Source organism: Pelodiscus sinensis, chromosome 7 (genome assembly GCF_049634645.1).
Source record: "Pelodiscus sinensis isolate JC-2024 chromosome 7, ASM4963464v1, whole genome shotgun sequence".
Lineage (NCBI taxonomy): Eukaryota > Metazoa > Chordata > Testudines > Trionychidae > Pelodiscus > Pelodiscus sinensis.
The window spans coordinates 61,837,499-61,860,195 of NC_134717.1; the positions used below are offsets into that span (position 1 = coordinate 61,837,499).

At 40.9% G+C, this 22,697-nt stretch overlaps 1 protein-coding gene across 50 annotated transcripts in view; it reads right to left on the reverse strand.

The window, feature by feature from the left end:
• Window positions 1–22,697, reverse strand: part of LRRFIP1 (LRR binding FLII interacting protein 1) — a 164,043-nt gene that overhangs the window by 61,078 nt on the left and 80,268 nt on the right. For 14 of the 50 annotated variants that reach the window (XM_075934015.1, XM_075934017.1, XM_075934024.1 and 11 more), the window contains 5 exons: window positions 11,980–11,997; window positions 7,595–7,642; window positions 5,168–5,212; window positions 4,608–4,658; window positions 106–138 (listed from right to left, as the gene is read on the reverse strand). The exons of 10 other annotated variants lie outside the window; for them this stretch is intronic. In XM_075934015.1, coding sequence (XP_075790130.1) covers window positions 106–138; window positions 4,608–4,658; window positions 5,168–5,212; window positions 7,595–7,642; window positions 11,980–11,997 — 195 coding nt within the window. The remainder of the gene's footprint in view (window positions 1–105; window positions 139–4,607; window positions 4,659–5,167; window positions 5,213–7,594; window positions 7,643–11,979; window positions 11,998–22,697) is intronic. 26 more of the 50 variants (XM_075934016.1, XM_075933977.1, XM_075933971.1 and 23 more) reach the window with 5 other exon arrangements.

The window sequence follows — 22,697 nt, forward strand, 5'->3', positions numbered from 1 at the left end:
TATTTGGGTCAACCTTTTCTACTACCAACCAGATATAGCAATAGGTGTTAGTATTTTTATATATATTTTAGTTTATCACACATTACAACGTCAGACCATTCTCACCACTGGATAAGCGCTGGCATACTCCAAGTCAGACTGTGAAGAGCATGAGAGGAAACAACAACTATCAGAATACAAACGAACCCAAAAGATAGCAATCAGGAAGTCATAGGCCCAGAGTGTAAAAATTAAAATTCTTTGTTTTTGAGCAATGACAGCACAAATGCTAGCAGAGATTCACAAGTCAGTAATATCAGCAGCCATCACTCAGAGTAACAAGAGAAATAGAGAAAAGTACTTTATACATTGCATCACTATTGGGGAATAACTCAACAATATTTCATCTTGTGGGATCTTGGGATGTGGGATTTGTCTCACTGTGAAATTATTAAAGGAAAACTGAAGAGAACTGGCAGTGGAAGAAAACTGAAACCAGGATCATATTCTTAAAAAAAAATAATTCCTAGATGATATTCTAAGTTCCTCTGCAACAAAAATCACTTAAGGGTAAAGTAAGCTTATGGCGGCTTCCAGAATAATAAAACTAGGAGGCAGTTTTCATCTGTCTCAGAACAAACCATCCTAAAACATTCTTAGAGAGTAGATGCTGGTGAAACTGAGGGGAAAAAAGTTGATGATTTGAGAGTTCTGGGAGGTGTCACATGGCAAGAATTCTTCTAGAACTGATCTACTATTTGGAAACTTTCTGTCCAAAAAGAGAAAGAACCAACCCTTCAAGAGAGAAAAATTGTAAATTCTACACATCATGCGGCGTTCCATACATTTATTTATATATAAAAAGCCAAGCCAAATATCCTTGAAAGAAATCAACAGATGCATAATTAAATGTCTACATAAACCACTTAAAACATTCACAATTCTCTCTTGTCAAGCAATTGTGAATTATGTGAAGCGTGCATCTATACTAAGAATATAACTAGTTGTATTTAGTTTCAGCGTGGTTAAAACCACGTGCATTAAAGCAAAGCTATTAAGGGACAGACTTCAGTTCAAATGAATGACCTAATATATATACCTCCTGCTTTCCCTGGCCTAAACCATTGCCTCTGGAACAAGGCAGGAAATCGCAAGGTGCTCTCATTCTTCAAGTCTTAAAATTTAGGGGTTAGATCTCCCTCTTTGTGGGTGCACAACTCAGATCTTTGGATTTATGAGCATTCATTGAGGGTGGCCTCTCAACAGTAATACAGGAAATTAAGTGCCATAACATTAGCAATATTACGGCATAAAGTTTCTTCTACAAGACTCCAGTAGACAAGGGCATTGCTCACAAACTTAATGAATAAATATTATAAGCTGGATCTTCAGCTGGTGTTCATCACTGACTTCAGTGGAACAACACCAGTTTGCATCAAATAAAGATCTGGCTCAAAACTGAAAGACCATATAGTTAATAGCATGGGAATACTTTTGGATATGAGGGATGCTTCTTTACACTGGAGAGATTAGAAATCAGATGTTCTTTGGGGTGAGAAAATGCAGCCTGTTTTATGAGATGCACATTATACCAAGGTCTAATAGGGAGTCTTATTCATCTGGATTTGAGAGACAGGTTGACAACACTGCAGGATTGGCCAAAGTCTCCAGGAACTAAAACTTAATCTTTAATTAAAGATTATGTGATGAAATCTCCAGGAACACATCCAACCAAAACTGGCAACTCTATTTGGAAATGATATTTCAGTCAATGTCCTTGCAGGTCAAGAAAATACACTTACAGTCAGGGCTGAATAAGCATTTTAATTGAAAATTGCCCAGAACAAACTAAACTGTAAACTTAAGTGCTCTAGGAACTAAAGCATTTTTTTTTCTTAAGTCAGTTCCAGGCACAATGCTATTGAAATTTAATTCAACTAAAATCTTAAATCCATTTTAATGTTTATTTTTCTTAACCTTTTCCTCATCATTGATAAAGCCCAAACAATTATTGCTTTCTTGCTAGTGAAATTAAGAATGCAAGATCATAAAGGTATCGAATACATTCTAATTATACTATTTGGGTAAATTAAATGAATCCCAAATTCCAGGAGGCGGGTATGTTACAGTAAAACCATTGTCATACCATTAGTAGTATATAGATGCCACAAAAAAGAAATGAGCTATTCATAGTACAAGATGTACTGTATGTCCACCAGAAAGTAGAAATTAAAAATTAGCAATCACTCTTTCATTTGTTTCCCTATTTATATATAAACTATTTAGGGGAAGATAAGACCATTCTATTCAACAGTTCCTCTGGAGATATTCCTCTAGGGGGGGAGGGGGGGGGAACTCATGGTATATGTCTACACTACCAGGTTATTTCAAAATAAGTTATTTCTAAATTACTCCTGAAATAAGTACAGGCAGTCCCCGGGTTACATGGATCCGACTTACATCGGATCCCTACTTACAAACGGGGTGAGGCAACCCCGCACTAGCTGCTTCCCCCCAGCAGACCAGGGAGACACGAAGCTAGCGCCCCCGCCCAGCAGACCAGGGAGACGTAGAGCGGCTTTTCTCAGCAGACACCTCAGCTTGAGAATAAAGGACTGAGGGAAGGGAGGTGTGGGAGAATAAAACTGAGCTCTGGAGAAATGTTTGGCTAGAGTTTCCCCTACAATATGTACCAGTTCCGACTTGCATACAAATTCAACTTAAGAACAAACCTACAGTCCCTATCTTGTACGTAACCCGGGGACTGCCTGTATTTTGAAATAAGCCTGTTCCTCTTCACAAGCAGGAATTGTTATTTAGAACCAACAAGCCCATTATTTTGAAACAGGCTTGGTAGCGTGGACACTGGCCTTGTTATTTCAAAATAAGGGGAGTTATTTCAAAATAACTTCACAATGTAGACATGGCCTTAGCTGGCTAGTTAATTATAACATCTTCTGAGAGCTGCATGAGACCTCCCTGCAAATGGTAAATGGTAAAAGCTAGGACTAGGCACATGGACCATATTTTAAAATATATAATTTTAATCTGGATTGAATAATCTCAGTCTTAAAGAGAAACTCATGCTATTTATAACTATTAAAACTGAGCTCACTCTGTCTCTTTTCTTCTTCCCCTCCATAGCCCCTTCCCCCCCGCCCCCAACCTTCTCCCCTTATTTATTCTTGGATCTAGACTTCCAACACTCCGGTCATCTGAAGAAGTGGATCGTGCCCACAAAAGCTCATGATACCATCTATATGTTTTGTTAGTGTTTAAGGTGCTACTAGACTGTTTGTTGTTTACGTTTTTCCTGTTACAGACTAACTCGGCTATCCCCTGAAGCTTTTGCATTAAAACGGTCTGGATCAGAAAACAATTACTGTTAATGGAATCAGACAAACAGAAATGTTCATACACAAACAATTCTATGTGCCCACTGTGGCCATGCTAATTCATGTTCCAAACTCTTCTAGACCATCTCAATTTCATTACCCTCTGAGCACCTCTCTCCTAGGCTCCAGAATAATAGGTAATTTCTCTTTCAGGTATTCTCACTCTCTCATCACTGTTAGATCAAACACATCCACTCTGATTTAATTAGCACTGTCACACTCCCATCTCTGCATCCCTTTCTTTTCTTTTCATGCATCCGAGGAAGTGAGTTTTCTCTCACGAATGTTTATGTCCTAATGTCTTAATAACTTTGTTAGTCTTCAAAGTGCCACCGGACTCCTTGTAGAATTTTAAGAGTTTTCAAAAGACAACAAGCGCACTGCAGGACAGTAGCAGGATGGTCTCAACCACGTGCACTATTTATGAGATAAATTTGGTCCACGGAGGAATTAAAACAGTGTAATGGTACAGAAGGAAGCAGTTCAGTGTGCCTATAGGTACACTGGTTGGAGCTCTTTTGTACGCAAGCGTTTTTCAGCTGTACTAGGAAGATGGTAAATTTACCTCTTCTAGATTAGGCCTAAGTGATTATGAGCCCCTGTGCTCAATACACATGCATATGTGATCCTTCCTTAGTGCCCAGCCTCATTTTGGGGAGGAGACAGACTCCAAACATCTTAATAATGGCAGCTTTGGGAGAAAAAAAAAGTCACCTGGATCTCCAGGCTATTTAGAAAGATCAGCTAAAAACAGTATTAACACTGGTTCACAGTAATACTAAACTGGATGTGTTTTCTAAATTTTGACCCCTCAAGTCCCAAACACCAACCAAGTGAATGCTGCTTCATTTCTCAGATTGCGCCATATGCTCACTAATGCTGAAACCATTTAAGAGGAAATTCTGTACAACATCATCTTCAGTAAATACCTTCCCCGATAATTACTAGAGTATATCAGAAAAAAATATATTCACAAAATTGTATGCTTTATTTATATTAATATTTACAATTTAATGACTAAGACTGACACCGCTCTACAGTTCTATTTGGATGAAGGAACTGTTGGCTTCAACGTAGGCCTTCAGAATAAGGCTACGCTGTAGAAAACTGGGAGATTTGGAAGACAGCAATTATCAGAGCTCTCTCTGGAAAGGAGGCAGAGCAACTTTTTGGAAGATGTGGGAGAACAGCAACATCAATGCATTCATACACTTAATTGTACAAGTTACTAACCCTCAGGCTTCCACGGCTCCCCACTGACATGCGCTCATCTTCATCTGAAGCCTATTGAAGAGAAAGTGTAGGAGACAAGAAACAATTAAAAGAATATAGTTAATAAGCAATGAAACAAGCAGAGAGAGAATCAATGAGACAGAAACCAGAGGGAGAAGAAGCTTTACTTGCCCATTACATATGTTTCATTTGTGTTAGATGACATACACAAGAGTAAATATAACAGAGCCATCTCAAATATTGTATTGCATGCAAACAGTCCAGAGAAACTTAACACATTCCACTACAGGCTGAACAGGTTAGGAGCTTGCACAACTCCTCTTTGTGCCAAGTCTGGCTCATGTAAAACAAAAAAGGTCACTGTTCACTTATGCAAAAGTTGAATTTTCTTTATGCTGACAACTTGCAAAAACTCCCCCAGAAGTCTTTGCAGAGATGCGTGAGGTGTTGCACCAAATGAACAGTAAGTTACATTTGTTTTGAGAAAGAGACACTGCCAATGCACAGAATGCTGGAAGTTACTTATGTAAAAGTGTGTAAAGAATAACGAAAATACTAACCGAGGCATTTCTTCTGGATCTACGAGAATAACGCTCACTGTCTTCCTACCGAAGCAGCAGAGAAAGGAAGAGTGAAATGTTGAAAGGACAGGAATAATAAAACAAAGCCTTTAGTACGAAAAATATGAAACCTCAGCAGTGTTGAGAAGGAAGCTGGATTTAGCAAGGCTTACTCTGATGACAGATGATGCACAATGGCAACTGAGGGGGAAAAAATCACAACCTGCTATTTCTCTTCACCTGCCTCTTTCCTTCATCCCAGCCCATTCTTCATGACTGCCCATTTCTAAAATACAATGGCAAATTAAATGCATTGTTTTCTTTATTTGTACCTAGTATAGCTGTAGCAATACTGATCCCAGGATAGGAGAGTGACAAGGTAGGTGAGGTAGTATCTTTTAGTTGGACCAATTTCTGTTGGTGAAAGACAAGTTCACACAGAGCACTCAGAAGCACTCAAAAGTGTGGCTTTCACCATCAGAAGCTTCTGCCTCATGATTATCTAGATATTTACAGTGCAAACACATTGATTTAAGACCCTTGAATTTACTACTCTAGTGGGCCTGAGAGCCTGTAGCTACAGTCCTTTTTAAATGAAAGCTTTCCTAGTCTATTTCCGCCTCACAAACAGTCTTATTCAATTTCTCTAGCATTCTCTACCCTGTAAAAAATGAGAAGGCAACCCACCTTTTAAGGTGAGTTTCACTGAAACACCTGGCCTTTGCTGACAAGCTAAACAAATCTATATCCTGCTTCTAATCACTGTACAATATTATACATTGCCTTGTGTGGGAACACTGAACAATGTAGTAGGATGCACTAAGTTTCAACAAAATTGTTTTAACACTATTTAGCAATGGCTACAAAGTGGAATTCCAAATAAATGTGTTGTACAACTATATTTTCCAGAGGGGAGTTGTTTAAATACACTGGGTTTCAAGCAAGCTTAAATATTGCGTGGTTAGCTCTGGTTTTGGGAAGCATTAGAGACGGCGAGCTCATACTCTCTGCAGAGAGCATGCACGGTTTGAAGTTACAGAGGCTGACTTGTGAGTTATCAAGGGAATGTGATCAGTTTTGGCAGGTGGATCTTGCTCACATGCTCATACTGATCACCGTTTTCAGTGTGATTAAATAGTTTTCACCGGGTCAGACAGGCAGAAACCATGGCATCACTGTAGCAAAGGGTAGTGGTTACCTGTTAAGATCCTCTGGCTATAACTACATTAAATCAATTCCCCACATTTGCCAAAGCCTTGGGCACTGCTGCACCTTAGACCCTTCTATCCTCTGCCTGTCACACACAATACTATAGTCAAATCTAGGTCATTAGACTCAATACATGGGTAGCTGGGAAGAATTTAGTGGCCTGTGATGCACAGGCAATCAGACCTGGTGGTCCCTTCTGGTCTTAAACTCAATGAGGCAGTTCACCCTGTCTAGGTGGTAAATCACCTTGAAAATGGCAGGAGTATAAGCCAAGAAAGCATGTGGGGGGGGGGGGGGGCTGGGGGGACAGGGAAAGGGATCACTATGTCAAGAAGTAAGCCAACAAATTCCAAATTAACTCATGTTATGAGGTCAGTGGTACCCAAAAAGACCAGCCCTGCCTCCAGTCCCTAAAATATAAACGATGTCAAACTAAGAATCAAAGAATTTCTTTTAAGAAACTGAAAAATACATCAAACCAAATCTGGTCTGTTTTAGAAACTGTTTTAGTTATTTAGAAGAAAAAACAATAACAGTTTTCCAGGTCTTTAGGAAGTTTTTTAGTGTGGCTTTAACTCAGGAAGCCCATTTTTAACAACATTTTCAATCTTTATGATTTGACCTCTGGACAATTGGATATTCTTCAGAGGCTAATCTAAGTTTGATGGCTCACTCCATTGCAAAAGCTAGAAAATTAGATTTCAGGACTGATAGGAGCGGAAACATCAATAGAGTAACATAAGGAGGCACATGCTGGTGTTTGCCCTTTTAACTATATGGTATAAAGGTACTGTTGAGTAGGATTACAGGGTCAATGCAAACATGCCTGGAAGTCTCTGGATACCAACCATCTACAGTTTAAGAATGTATTCAAACAACAGACATTGAGAGAACTCAAACTGTCATAAAATTCAGACCAAGGTACATCCTAATGCTAATGCCAGCAAATAGTGTTTTAATTCCAACCTGTTTTGGGATTAGAACTTTGTAAAGCAGGATGGTTTCTGTAATCACATCCTATATATCAGACCATTAAAACTCACTAAAAACAAACACAAGTGTAAGCAATACTTCGGATACAGAATTCAAAACAGTCTTCAGAAGACTGAAACTAAGTCTTCAAATATAGCTATATAACTGTCCCACGGAATCTTAAATTGTAAGCTGTACAAAATTTCAATGTTAAAATTATTTTTAGCTTTGTTGGTCAAGGCCTACCATCCACTGCTCGATGTCACCCCACTTTGTATCCAGACCATAATATTTCTATAGACAGAAAAGGGAAAAGAGAATTTAGATGAGAACGATAAGCAGTGAACTTTGAGACATGCATTGCCATTTTTCTGCTTAGCTGCAAAGTCCATCTCTCACACTGAAACACACACGTTCAAGGATTAGACAAACATGCCAGTGCAAAGCTGGAAACTAGAGAGTGTGACACTCCTTGGTGCTAATGTGAAAAGCAGCGCATGCCTGAAACAAGCCTCCTTATAAAGAAGAAAAGTGTTTGTTGTGGTTTGTTTTTAAATCTTACAATCATAAGCTAAGGTATTTAAGGCCTGTATGTTTTCAGAAATGCAAACAAAACTGGGAAAAGAAGACAGGGTGCAATGAGCCTTAGGTTCCTGACACGGTTTAGTCAAGACCTGTTATAAAGGATCTGAACATAACACTTTCAGGATGAAACATTCCATTAAACCACGAATTTATACACTTGGAAGGAGGACAAATTGATTAAAATAGAGTTAATCTCCATACACTCTTATCAAAATTAACTATTCTTAAAAGGTCCTTTTCAAAATTGTGAATACCTTTTCCAAGACTTCCATCATCATGAAAGTGGTACTATATCATGAATGGTAAGAGGTTACACATTGCAGTAATTTTTTTAAATTTTATCATAACTTTCAAAAAGTTTAAGTCATACTATTTTGGGTTAAGGAGACTTTCATAAACACCGAAAATGGACTTTTTAAAACCATGCATATATGGGAAGACAAAACTGAAATGGTTAGTTTACTGAACTCTATAGTCTACCATCAAGGCCTATACCAAGTACAATTTAGGGTGTGTAATACTACAAAAAGTGAAGGGCAAGGTGTGGAAAAAACACCCCTATTCAGTACCAAACATCACATATGCATTGCTAGAAGAAAGTCTTCGATTTCTTGGTTCATATTTTCTTTGAATAACGATTTTGGAGTACCCTTACTGATTTTGAGACTAGATCAGACAAGCGCTTTAGAGTTCAGAAAACTAACCATTTCAGGTTTTTTTCTATATATACACTATTTTAAAAACTCCATTTTGGATATGTATGAAAGTCTGTTTAACCCAAAATAGTACAAATTAAACTTTATGACAGTTATGACACAATGTAAAATATTACTGCATGCAAAACTGAATGAATGATTAACTTGATAGATATCATTGACTTGTAAAAACAAATGAGAATGGGTGGATGGATGCTTACTTCTGTCTTACGCAAGTATATAAAATATTAGAATACTAGCTTCCAAAAGCTGTCCCTGACATTTAAATAAAAGATTAACAATAATTAAAAATATGAGTATTTACTTAGCGCTTTATATGTTTAAAGCACTATGTAGCCATGCTTCTAGAACACAGAAACATCTTGCTATGCTCATAAATTGCTTAACCAGAAAGCAGTAAAAGTCCAAAGTGTACAGGCAGTCCCCGGGTTACGTACAAGATAGGGACTGTAGGTTTGTTCTTAAGTTGAATCTGTATGTAAGTCGGAACTGGCGTCCAGATTCAGCCGCTGCTGAAACTGACTGACAGTTCTGACTTACATACAGATTCAACTTAAGAACCCCAAGTCAGCTGCTGCTGAAACTGATCAGCCGCTGATTCCAGGAAGCCCGGGGCAGAGCAACTGTGCCTCGGGCTTCCTGCAGTCAGCGCTGGTCAGTTTCAGCAACGGCTGACTTGGGGACGCCTGGGGCAGAGCAGCTGGGGTGCTGCTGGGTTGCTCCAGTAGCGCCGCTCCTCGGCACTACTGGACCAACCCAGCAGCACCCCAGCTGCTCTGCCCCAGGCGTCCTGATTCAGCCGCTGCTGAAACTGACCAGCAGCGGCTGAATCAGGACGCCTGGGGCAGAGCAGCTGGGGTGCTGCCGGGTTGGTCCAGTAGTGCCCAGAGCGGCGCTGCGGGACCAACCGGCAGCGCCCTAGCTGCTCTGCCCCAGGGTCCACAACAAAAGCCTGGTCTGCTGGGGGGGGGCACACTAGCTGCGCCCCCCCCCCCAGCAGACCAGGGACACGGGGAGCAAAGCCGCAGCAGCGGGGTGCCTCGCCTCTGAGGCTTTGCTCTGGCACGGGACCCGCTTTGCTCCCGGTGCCCCTGGTCTGCTGGAGACAGTCCCCAGCAGACCAGGGGCACCGCGAGCAAACCCGCAGCCGTGGCGGGGTCCCGCGCTTCTGAGGCTTTGCTCTGGCAAAAAATGCTCTGGCAAAGCCTCAGAAGCGGGGGAACCCGCCGCTGCTGCGGCTTTGCTCGCGGTGCCCCTGGTCTGCTGGGGACCGTCTCCAGCAGACCAGGGGCACCGCGAACAAACCCACCGGGGCTGCGGCTTTGCTCCCGATGCCCCTGGTCTGCTGGAGACGGACCCCAGCAGACCAGGGGCACCGGGAGCAGCTTTTCTCACCCCGGAGTTCGAGGTGGCTGACCGCTGCCTGTGAGTTCCGGGGCAAGAAAGCCCCGTTCGTAAGTGCGGATCCGACGTAAGTCGGGGACTGCCTGTACTTTAAGGTTGGCTTTACTTCATTTCTATTGTTTCATCAGCAATTGACCACAGTTTAAGGATGTTAAATTTAGACCAACTAATCAAAAAGTTGATGTAATTTGCATTGACTATCCTGCCGGATCTTGCTACATGTCAAAGGCAGAAGCGCCGTGGAGAACATGGCCAGCAGGAGACTCAAGCAGCCCCCTTTTGGCCCCGCGCACCCTGCTTTTGAAATGTACAAGAGCCCTGCTTTTGCTACATTTCAAAAGGGGAAGCACCACTAGTTCTCTGCTGTGCCCCTCCCCCTTCTCCCCACGGAGACAGTGCTGGGGGAAACCGACTTTCTAATAGAGGCAGCTGGGGGGGGGGGCACTAGTTGAGTAACTAGTTGACTATTTGCTTATTGGATAGTTAACTAATCACTTACATCCCTACCACAGTTACAAGCTTTATCCATCTCATCATTAGTACTGAACTAAAAATGTAATAAATCCAGGGTTGTGAATTTAATTCCTGAGGAGGCCATTTAGGGATTTGGGGCAAATCTGTCAGGCTTCTGAATTCAGTCTTGTGAAGAAGGACAAAGGACATCCATAAAATATTTCAATATTTCTCAAAATTTTGCAGTTCTCCTTTGAGACTTTCCTTCCCACTTGAAGCTATCAGATTGAATACTAATTGGCAGCTTTTCAAACAGTATAAAGATGGGATCTGAAAGTTAATCTAGGTACTTCCTGGTTATATAGTAATTATTTTTAGGGCCAAATTTTAGCTTGGTCTGTTTGAACAATCAGAATGCTTCTAATAGGGATTACATATATACTGTAACTAAGGGTTAAATCTGATCCTGTAACTGGGACTTAGTTAATGAATTTGTTGACATGCTGGCAGAAACGGAATTCAACTTGCTATTCCAAAAGAGTTGGTTCACCAAAGATAACAAAATTCAAATTTATTTTTTTGTTACAGAAGTAATAAAGCTATTGCTCTGAATGGATAGCAGCTTATTTCAATAAGAAAGTGATTTTACATATTCATTTTTCAAAATATAACAGCACCTTCAAATCTCTACACAATGTAGTCAGCCAGTGAAACATGCAACAAAGGATACTGGAGCGATAGATCAAAGCAAACTAGCGTTTGATTTTCAGAAGCCAATTATGGTTCAAAGGTAACAGTCTCGGACCATTTATTAAAGAAGCTGCATGGCTGTAGGTTTATATAATCTTGGGCTTCCTTCTTTCCCCAAGACACCATGGTAAGTAAGTTTTTTTAAATATTTCTGTTTAGGTATTATATGGTTCATGTAGTTCAAGTGCTGTACATCTTGAGATTTTGACATAACACGAAGACTTGCTGATCATCAATAACTACCATTATAAGCATATTAAAATATTAATTTTGCATTAATTCCACAAACTACTATACAGTTTATGACACAAAAAAGCCACCAAACAGTTTCCTATTATGCCTGATTTGCCAAATTAATCTTTCACTGACTGCATGGATAGTTTACATGAAAATCAATGGGAGTGAATAACTTGTAATCATCAGATGTGAGCTAGAGATACTGAAAGCTAAAAAAGAGAGCATTTGACAGGGAAAAGAGGTTGTTTTGAATTGTTTTGACTCTGCACATTATGTTCTTAACTACCAGCAGAATTCTCAGAGCTGCAGGGAAAGGAGGACAGTTAGGGTACGAAGACACACAATAATTAGGGATAGTTACACACAGAAAAATCCTGCTGCGTATCATGCATTCATGAGGGTTTTATTTCTGAAATGGTATAAAGGCCCCTGATGTGAAAAAGAAATGCATGCAAACCATAATTCATGAGATCAGACAAACCCTACCTTTTGGACCTGATAGATCTACAGGAAAAAGGGGAAGAGGAAAGAAATTGGGAAAGAAAAAAACACCTGTATGAATAAATTAATAAATCACAATACGATTTTAGGACCTATTGTAAAGGGAAAAAGTTGTTTATGTAGTATATACAGCAAAGTGTGTGTACAGAAATAAGCCATAATCCAGGAACTCTTTGTAAAATTAAAAACTTCCCTGCTTTCACGCTCCAGCCTCCTTCATATTGAGCTTATATAAATTATACATTTCCTGATTTTAGACCCATTTGATGCTATAATACAGAAACAGATATAGTTGCACCCTAACTTGAAAAAACATTTCTTAAGCTTTACACTGAGTCTGTGGCAATATTCTTTTAATTCAAAGATGGGATGATGATACAGGTTGAACCTCTCTAGCATAGCACGAGAGGCCCTGACTGGTTCTGAACTAAAGAATTTGCCAGACCATGTCAATATTGTTTAGCAGCATGACCAGCACTTCCACTGCTTACTGGGCTCTTAGAAGATATTTAGGGGTAAGTTAGAGCTAAATAACAGCACAGAACACAGAGCCAGGACTGGTGGCTGTAAACAAACTTTATGGGATTGTGGGAAACTTGGTCACACCCATGATAAGTGGACGTCCAGCTAATTAAATCATGCTGCACCACGGATGTTGCCAGATCAGAATGTGCTGGACTAGAGAGGTTCAACCTCTAATTGGCTTTGCAGTGATTCTCTCTTCCACTCTCCCTCCCAAATATCTATCCCGGAGGACAATTATGCCTCTATTCTATTCTAACAAAATGAAGTGAGTTTAATAGCATTAGCTACAGATTAATCTGCCATCCTTTAGTAAGACTCCACTTTGTTTCTGGGTTGTGCTAAGTTAAGGAGCAGCAATAACATTTTGATAGCTAATAGAATTGCATTATCAAGTATAATTTCAATGTTATCCACTCCACTGAAAATGTGTCAACTGTTGGCCAGGACTAATGTTACTGCTCACAAGTCTGTCGTATACCCACATGCTTCCAAATGTGTTCCTCTGTCCAGCTTTTAACTATAATTGTTAATAGAGCTCCAATGACCAGACTGAAAGTGCACATCTGCAGCCAGTAATGACTGCAAGAGCTGCTACTACAGGTTGGACCTCCCTGGTTTGACACCTGACTGGTCCTGAAGGAGTGAGTTTGATGGACATGGGGAGGTCAACTCCAGCCCCTCTGCTGATGGACTCTCGGCTGTCCTGGGGTCTGACAGCAGATCGCCAGAGCTTTGTGGCCAGTGCCAGGGCTCCGTAGCCAGCTGGCCTCTGCTAACCCCTGGCTTTGGAGAGCTCCACAGAGCTCCCCTATCCCCAGGCCACGAGGCTACCTGCTCTCTGGGCAGCCTCAACTGCTGGACTCATGGCTCCACTCCCTGCCGCTGGTCTTCTGGGGCTCTCTCTTCCAGGGCTCACTGGTCCAGCCAGACCACGGATGTTGCCGGACCAGAGAGGTTCAACCTGTACTAACAAATCTGTTAGTTTGAATAGTACACCAATAATTTAAAAAAAAAATTAAAAAATCACCACACAGGCCTCTCTTCTCCAATTAGTTAACTGACTATAAGAAATGTCCTTTAGTTTTTAGAGTAATGCTAGTGTTTGTATTGAAAGACAGAAAAGTGTAGAGAATGGAACAGGTTTCCTTTTAAATTGGTATTAGTACAAGCAATTGTGCACTGAACAAACACAGTAGGAAAAACACTAAACCATGGAGGAATGGAAAATGTATGCATTCTCTTTTATATGTGGAGGAGAATGTACAATGCTGGTCACCTATAGAAGCTTCCAATTCTCCATGGTTTACCTAATATCTGTGAATCTCCAAAAAAAATTGATATTGAATAATTCCTATCATTTCTGAAATTAGGGGACACATGCTCTTGTATGGGGAGGAAACCAAAATACAAAATACAAATTAGATTCAACTCTGAATTTCCTCTTCATCATTCAGTGGAGAGCTGGGCATGCTGGTTCATCTGTGGAATGGACAACTACTCAGTCCCCCAAATCAGTGAATTGTGGGATACTCAGAGACCCATGACCTCCTCAGCAATTCTTTAGGCCATCCTTGTGCAAAGTTTCACCTTAGGATAATGGTGAAGAATAGTTGCAGACTCTGGGTGCATCTAGACTGGCAAGATTTTGCACAAAAGCGGCTGCTTTTGTGCAAAATCTTGCCACCTGTCTACACTGGCCGTGAGTATTTGCGCAAGAACACTGACTTTTTACTGTACAAAATCAGTGGTTCTTGCGCAAATACTCCGACGCTCCTGCTCAGGGATAAGCCCTCTTGCGCAAGTATTCTTGCGCAAGAGGGCCAGTGTATACAGCCAAGTTAATTTCTCGCGCAAGAAAGCCCGATGGCTAAAATGGCCATCAGAGCTTTCTTGCGCAAGGGAGCATCTACACTGGCACTGATGCTTTTGCGCAAAAGCAAATCTTTTGTGCAAAGGCACATGCCAGTATAGACGCTCTCTTACGCAAATACTTTTAATGGAAAAACTTTTCAGTTAAAAGTATTTGTGCAAAATCATGCCAGTCTAGACGCAGCCTGTGTTAAATGTCACAGAAATATGAATCTGAACACAGATGCAGAGGGGATAATTAGGACCTAGGTCTAAAACCAGCTTCCCCATACAGATAACCAGCCAACTTGCATATTTGTGTGACATTGTGATACTGTATTAATGCCAGTCATTTGCTCCGGAAGTAATTCCTATGTCAGCATTAGAACTTCAGAATGAATTAGGCAGAAAAGGTAAGCTGTGAAGAGGAAGCACTTTAAGTATTAATGTCAGTGTTTAACAGAAGTGGAAAACAGTAGTTTTATCTACTTTCCAAAACCCATGTCCATTCCATTGTAGGCAAGTATGCGCCTTGTGCACTGTTGGGAACTTTTTCCCCCTCAATGGTACCCATCAGAGTGACTCCAGTGCCTGCCACCGTGCAGCAGTGCCTGCAGGTTTAGGAGGGCAGACCCATCCTCAATCTTCTTCAGTTTCTTCTTACCACAAAGACTCCAAGAGGGAGGCAAGGAATGCAGGCTGTGGAATGGACATGTGTAACATCTCCAAGGCCAGTTATAAAAAAGTTAGGCGATGTTTTTTCTTCACATGACCTCATATGTCTGTTCCATCATAGGTGACACACAAGCAGGTTAACATTGAGGCAGGTTTGCACTCTGTCTGAATGAATGTTCAAAGAACTAGCATTGTTCTTGGACTGATGGGAAATAGGCAGCAAAATCATGTGACCATAATTCTGTTTTACAAATGTCTTGAATAGGTACTTGTGCTAGGAAAGCTGAAGCCGCTTGTGCTGTGATCAACTTAGTGAATACTTTAGGGTAGCATGACATTAGCTAGCTATCTGCACAAACAAATGCAAGCAAAAATCCAGACGGCAATCCAACATGTAAATACGTTTGCTTTCTATGCTGTCAACAATCACAAAAAAATAACTGTGTAAAGGGTCTGGAGCAGTCCAAGTAAAGGCCAATGCTCTTCTCACATCCATTAAATGATGCTTCTGCTCATCTGTATACACATGAGGTTTCTGGAAAAACACTGGCAAATAAATTGCATGATTACTGGAGAAACAGAAAATGACCTTTGTTAAGAATTTTGTGAGGGCAGAGATAAAGTTTATCATTATAGAAAAGCCACGTAAGGAAGTTGTGAAACCAAGGTTCCCTATATACCCACTCTTTGCTGAGGTTATTGCATCAGAAATGCTGCTTTCAGAGAGAAGTAAAGTAGGCAACAAGTCATAAGAAGTTGAAAGGGTGGCATTGTTAATTTTGAGATCCCATGGGGTTCTTGTACCGAAAGAAATAATCTGTTCAACCATTTTAGAAATCTCAGTTATGGAGTTGGAAAAAAAAATTAATACTTACTGCAGAATGGAATGCTACAATCACAAATATATTTTAATGGAACTGTCAAGCTATTGCTATTGGAAGTGCCAAAATCCTGTTAATGGAAGCTGGTCCTGCAGGGAGACATCTCTGCTGAAACCAGATTAAGAGAGCGCTTCCATTTTGCCAGGTAATTTTGCCTAGTTTAAGGCTCTCTGCTGATCAGAAGCATCTCCTGAACATTTTCAAGCAAGTCTTTTCTAGTAGTGTTAGCCATGAAGCATCCATGCTGTCAAGTGAAGGGCCTGCAGCTTAACATGGAGCAGACTGTCATGGCCCTGAGAAATGATGTCTGAATACAATGGAGTAGTAGAAGAGGCCCAACTAAAAATGCTAATAGGGTCAAGAACCAACATTGCTGAGGCCACACTGGGGTTGTTGGTATGAGGCAAGTATGCTCTTGCTTGGCCCTGAATATGACTCTAGGAAGTAATAGTATCAGAGCCAAGGCAAACATAGGGAGTTCATCCCCAATAGCAGAAAAGTGTCCAAAGACCCAGCAGTGGGAGTAGAACTGATGGCATGCTCAGTATTTCCTACAGCTGGAAGATGGCCCATGTCTTGATGTAGTGACCATTCATAGGATCATAGAATACTAGAACTGGAAGGAACCCCAAGAGGTCATCAAGTCCATCCAGTCCCTTGCCCCCACAGCAGGACCAAGCACCATCTAGATCACCCCGACAGATGTTTATCTAACCTTCTCGTAAATATCTCCAGAGATGGGGATTCCACAGTCTCTCTTGGCAACTTATTCCAGTGTTTAACCAGCCTGACAGTTAGGACATATTTCCTAATGTCTAACCCTAAATCTCCCTTGCTGTAGTTTAAGCCCATTGCTTCCTGTTCCTATCAGCAGAGGCCAAGGAGAACAATTTTTCTCCCTCCTCTTTGTGACACTCTTTTAGATACCTGAAAACTGCTATCATATCCCCTCTGTCTTCTCCTTTTCAAACTAAACAAGCCTAATTCTTTCAGTCTTCCTTCATAGGTCATGTTCTCTAGACCTTTAATCATTCTTGTTGCTCTTCTATGGACCTTCTCCACATCTTTCTTGAAATAGGGTGCCCAGAACTGGACACAATACTCCAATTGAAGCCTAAGCAATGCAGAGCAGAGCAGAAGAGTGACTTCTCCTGTCTTGCTCACAGCACTCCTGTTAATGCATCTCAGAATCATGTTTGCTTTTTTTGCAACAGCATCACACTGTTGACTCATATTTAGCTTGTGGTCCACTATGCCCCCCAGGTCTCTTTCTGGAGGACTCCTTCCTAGGCAGTCCCTTCCCATTCTGTATGTGCGAAACTAATTGTTCCTTCCTAAGTGGAGCACTTTACATTTGTCCTTATTAAATTTAATCCTATTTACCTCAGACCATTTCTCCAGTTTGTCCAGATCATTTTGAACTATGACCCTGTCCTCCGAAGCACTTGCCACCCCTCCCAGGTTGGTATCATCTGCAAACTTTATAAGCACACTCTGTATGCCATTATTCAAATCACTGATGAAGCTATTGAACAGAACCAGTCCAAAAACTGACCCCTGCAGAACCCCACTTGTTATACCCTTCCAGCAGGAGGGAGAGAAGGACCTACTTTTGTAGGAAGTTAGTGGTGAGGTGACTGGAGATGGAGATCCAGAGTTCCAAAGCAGACTCACCTTCTGGCACTATTGGGAGGAATAAGCCTGCTCCTGTGTGTCTACATAAAGAATTTGCTATATTGGCTGTTAACACTAACAGCTTTTTCCCAAGAATATGTGCACAGACAGTCAAGCAGGCTAGATGGATAACACGTAGCTCCCTGATGTTTATAAGAATACTCAGATCATGGAAGGACAATAATCATTGAGTCTGTAGGGTTTATTAACACCCTTAGTCCAGAATAACCACTGATGTGGTAGTAGAGTGCTCCCTGCTTTACCAGTCTCATTTTCTTGTACGGGGCATCATCTTCATTCTTCAGAACTTTTTATTGTGGGTGGGCTGCTGAGAAAAAGGCAAGCTTGCCACTGAGCTATGACACCATTCACAAATGATCTATCCTGAGGTCCAACAGATCTTCCAAGTCTGGAGACAGAACATAGAACATTTTGCCTCTGGGTCCTAAAATATTCACACATGGAATAGAAAGTGTGTGTCCTTAATGTGTGTCAAGTGCCAGTTTATTAATGGCATTGATGATGAGGCCAATGACCTTGATTTGGATCCAGGGTGCTGGAACAGTGTAAGAGTGGTGAGCAGAGGGTAATGATGTAATGTGCTGTCAACAATTAGTCTGGGTCAAAAAGCGAGCTGCTACATTTTATAAAAACTGGGATTTTTCATTAACCATTAAATAGCAGGAGTTGCAGTAGTTCTCTTTTGAAGTGAAAATGCATGCATTAGAGTTGTTACATCTTAGTCTGACAGAAAAAGGTTTAGTCTCCAAACCACTCCTATTAACAGGCAATTTCTAACTGAGAACAAAGGCCACAATCTTTGCAAGCTTCAAAACATACAATCGGGAATTAACAAAACATGGTGGACCCTAAACAGTCCTCATGCCTCAACATTAGTGGGAACTCCTCCACACTGACAACATGGACAGTCATTATATAACTAGGTCCCAAATAAAAATAGAGTAGAATAAAGTCTTCTGTTGAAAGCTGTACTTCAACACACCAACATTAAGTACTAAGCCCTCCAAAAATTGCTCCTGAATCTCTAATGAAATAGTGGAAAGAGAATGCTTTATAAATTAAGATTAATTCAATTTAGCCTTAAAATAGCAAGTAGGTTTATCACAGTCTAAAGCTTTCTAGGTGCTTTACAGCAACCCCAAGCAAATACTTTCTATAGTAAGAAAATAACTTCAAGGGAAAGAATAAACAAAAGTAATAAATTTTGGCCACAGCAATTAATATAATCAATAACCACCCATTATGTTTAAACAAATAGGGATATCCTATTGCAGTTATATAGTTTTAAAATATTTTTCCTTCTGTCAATAGATCTGTAAGTAGTCAGGACTCTTTAGTAATGGCAATATTTCAATGTAGAAGAACATCTACTTAATGCCCATAGTCTTAATAATAGCCTCATTATTGAAACACCTAAAATAAGTTTACTTCTTAACATATATAGTACATTTGCTACTACCCAAAAATGATCAAGTAATAATTAAATCCTGGGGCAGAAAAAAAGGTAAGCACTATCATCAAGATGGAAAGTCTATGGTGATACAGTATTAATGCAATATAATCTTCACATCTTCCGCTGCAAACCTGCTGTGAATCACAGTACCTCTTTTTAGCTGCTGTGCAGTCTCAAAACTGGATACAGGCCACTATTCATACAGGAACAGCAGTTTCTCTTCCACAGATAAGTGGAAAACAAATTCCAGCTAAAAATTCCCTGCCCTCCAGTCCAAGCAGAGAAGAGTTCATTTCCTTGTAGGTCTCTCACTGCTTATCACCTTCCCAGCCTTAGATGGCTATCACGCGGAAACCTAGTTCCCCAGTGTCAGATGTGGGTCAGCAGGTCACATGGCCTGCAGACATTAAATCCAAGCAAGGGAAGAAAGTGTCCTAATTCTTACTCAACAGGAGATTAAAGGAAATTAATCACAATCACAAGTCTGTCACCTTCCTTAGCTTAGTTTATTTACAAAAATAAATCTTGAAGGAACAGCTAGGAAAAGACACTATAAAAAGAGTTGATATCGATATTTCCCCAAAGCCTGTAAATGCATTTTCCTCCTCCTTTGGCTTTGTATGTGAAAGTGAGAAAAGTCAGCCCTGTAGCCACAGAATAATAGCAATGAAGGTATTTTCTGTTACACTACATTCTAACCGTAATGGCAATAGAGAGTCAAAAGCAAGTGAATTATTGAAATGTAAAGCTGTCCGCTGTGTCCCACAACATGTAGAGATTTTATATGAGAGGGTGGGGGGATTAGATTACTATTTTCTTTTCACTTCAGACGGTATAATCAAATTAAACAGAAGTATCTAATTGTATACTTTGGAAAAAAGCAAAACGTATTTAACATATTTAAAGTCTTGTCAGCAGAGAAACCAGAATGTGCCACTACATAAAACGTATCTGATCATTCTGCAGCAATTATTCACAAAATTGCTGTTTGAAATAATGTAACATCTTACATCACTGCTGAAGAATACTGTATTTCTTAAATAAGAGATAAGAACTTAATTAAAAACCTTTAGAAAAATATTCTCTCAAATACATCCTGATAATCTTTATGATTAAAGGCTGGGGTAGGCAATATTTTTTATGGGGAGCCTCTCCAAGAATTTGGTAAATGGTCAAGGGCCAAACTCTTCCATATTAACAAAGGAAGAGTGGGTTTAGGCATGGAGTTTTGGTGCAAAAGAGAGCTTAGGGGAAGGGTTTGGGGTGCAGGAGTGAGAGAGATCTAGGAGGGAGTTTGGGTGAAGGAGGGGGTTGGAACCTGGGGCAAGGGGGTTGGAACCTGGGGCAAGGGTCTGGGTGCAGGAGTTTGGGTTGTGACCTTGGCCAGGATATTGAGGTGCAAGGTCTGGGAGGAGTCAGGGGTGCAGAAGGGGGAGCAAAGGGTTTGGCTTACGTGGGGTAGGGGAGAGGGGAAAGGGCTGTGGTGCCAAAGGTAGGCTCTAGCTGGAAAACGCTTACCTGAGGTGACTCCTGGCTAGCAGCCCAGTAGGTTGTCTGCCTTCCCAAAGCAGTCAGCTGCAGGGCCATGTTTATCTGAACAACTGTGAGCCCGAGGGAAGAGGGGCATTTAGCCTGCTCTCTGTTCTTCAAACAGGCAGCTCCCATTAGCCAAAAATCAGCCAATGGGAACTGCAGGATTGTGCTAGGGGTGGAGGTGGCATGCAAAGCCTTTCCCCGCTAACCTCCAGTTCACAGCTGTTCAGACAAACAGGGCGCTACAGCTGGTTTTCAGAGCAGCATGCAGTGGTATTTTGCCTGGCCCATTAGGAATTTAGGCAATTCAGGAATTCCTTGTGTGTTACAGAAATTTTTGTTGTACTCATTAAAAACAGGAGCCTGAATTGATTCAGCCATTTCTCCCAGTAAGGAACATAAGCGTACAATGCTCTGAAGGTAGACTGACAGTAATGCTAGAACCAGGGGCAGAGTTTGTATGAATGATGCCAACACAGTGCAAGAAAAGTCTGAGACTGGGTCTACACTAAGCATGTTAAAATACATTATTTAGGAAAACATATAATCATTAAGCATTTCAGCAGTTACACGTTTACATAGAGGAGAGGGGAGGCAGTTTCCTGGGAGCTGGCTCCCCACACGTACTGGCTCCCACCCCCACCCACAAGTCCATATCAGAGGCAGCAGTAAGAGGGTGAAGGGGCAGAGGCAGCTCCCTGGGAGCTAGCTTAAAAGATCTCAGCGATTACATTGCAGGCTCTGCAGTATAAAGCTTAGCTTATCAGTTAAACTGTTAGTCATTTACTGTACATGCAAAATTCCTACTTCCCAAACACCTAGGCTCCTCTCCCAGCCCTGCCCAAGCTCCGGGTGCCACCAGCTGCGCCAGCCATGCCAGAGCTTCCAGGGCCACCCCATGAGCTCTAGTGGCCCTCACAATCCTTTTAGCTCAGTGAGCTTCAGCGGCCCTCCTGCTCCACTGGACCCGCCAGCCAGCTCCAAGCTGCTGGCAACCTCCGCCAATGGGGCTCTAGTACAGCAACAGCCTACTACAGAGTCCTGAACCAGAGGTTCAAACTGTACATACTTTTGCAGCTGATTTATGCTACATAAGCAGATCTCTCGAAGCAGACGCACTACTTTAAACACGAGAAAATGGACAGACAATCACTTATTGCTTCTTAAATGTTATACATGCTTCCATCAAAACCTTTTAATGTAAATGAGTGCTTTGACTCTTAGTTGGTGCGAATTGTACTGTTTTCTTTATGGCACGTAGCTCAGAAAACAGATCAATTTTTTTTTCTTTCCCTTAATCGTTCTTATCCAAAGTAGGTTTAAATGCCAAGAAATCACCTGGCTGGTGGTTTCTTAATATATGCTATATCAATGCCTTATGACCTTCTAATGTCTGTAAGACACGCTTGTTAATGAAAAATTGCATCTGTAGCAACTCTGTGCAGTTCTGCTCCTTCATGGAGGCTGGGAATTCGATAGCTGAAAGGTTTTGCTGAATACTGGGGAAATAAAATTTAATACACATATATAAAACATACACACTGCGTTATGCATTATATTCCACTGAGAATTCCGAAGTGTCTCATAGGTGGATGCTTAGTTAAGCTTGTAGAAATTTTGATTTAAGACTTTTAGAGGCTTCATATGCAATACAAAGTTTTCCAAAAAGTTTCATTTCAGTAGGTTTGCGTTTAATTGTATTAGCTACAAGGAAATGGCTTTTGACTGATAGATGTTTGAACCTGTATTTTTTTAGCTATTTGAAGTCTAAGTTGCAATTAACCAGTTTGCACTTGATAGTATCAGTTTTCAGTCCCTCAGAGAAGAGGTAATCAACTGCCTTGTAATTACCATGAAATTAGAAAGTAATATAATTAACAGCTGCTTTAAAGTCTATGTGCATGACACTCTCTGGTCAGATAGCAAATATGTGTTTACCATGGATCCTTTAATGCTCTTTAGGAAATCCTATTACTTATGACTTAGGCACTGCAGGGGGCTCGACAATATAAATACGCTGCCAGCCACACAAACCTTTTGGCTTTGGCTGACGCTGCAAAATCAAGTTCCATTCAATCATAAGAAGCAACTGG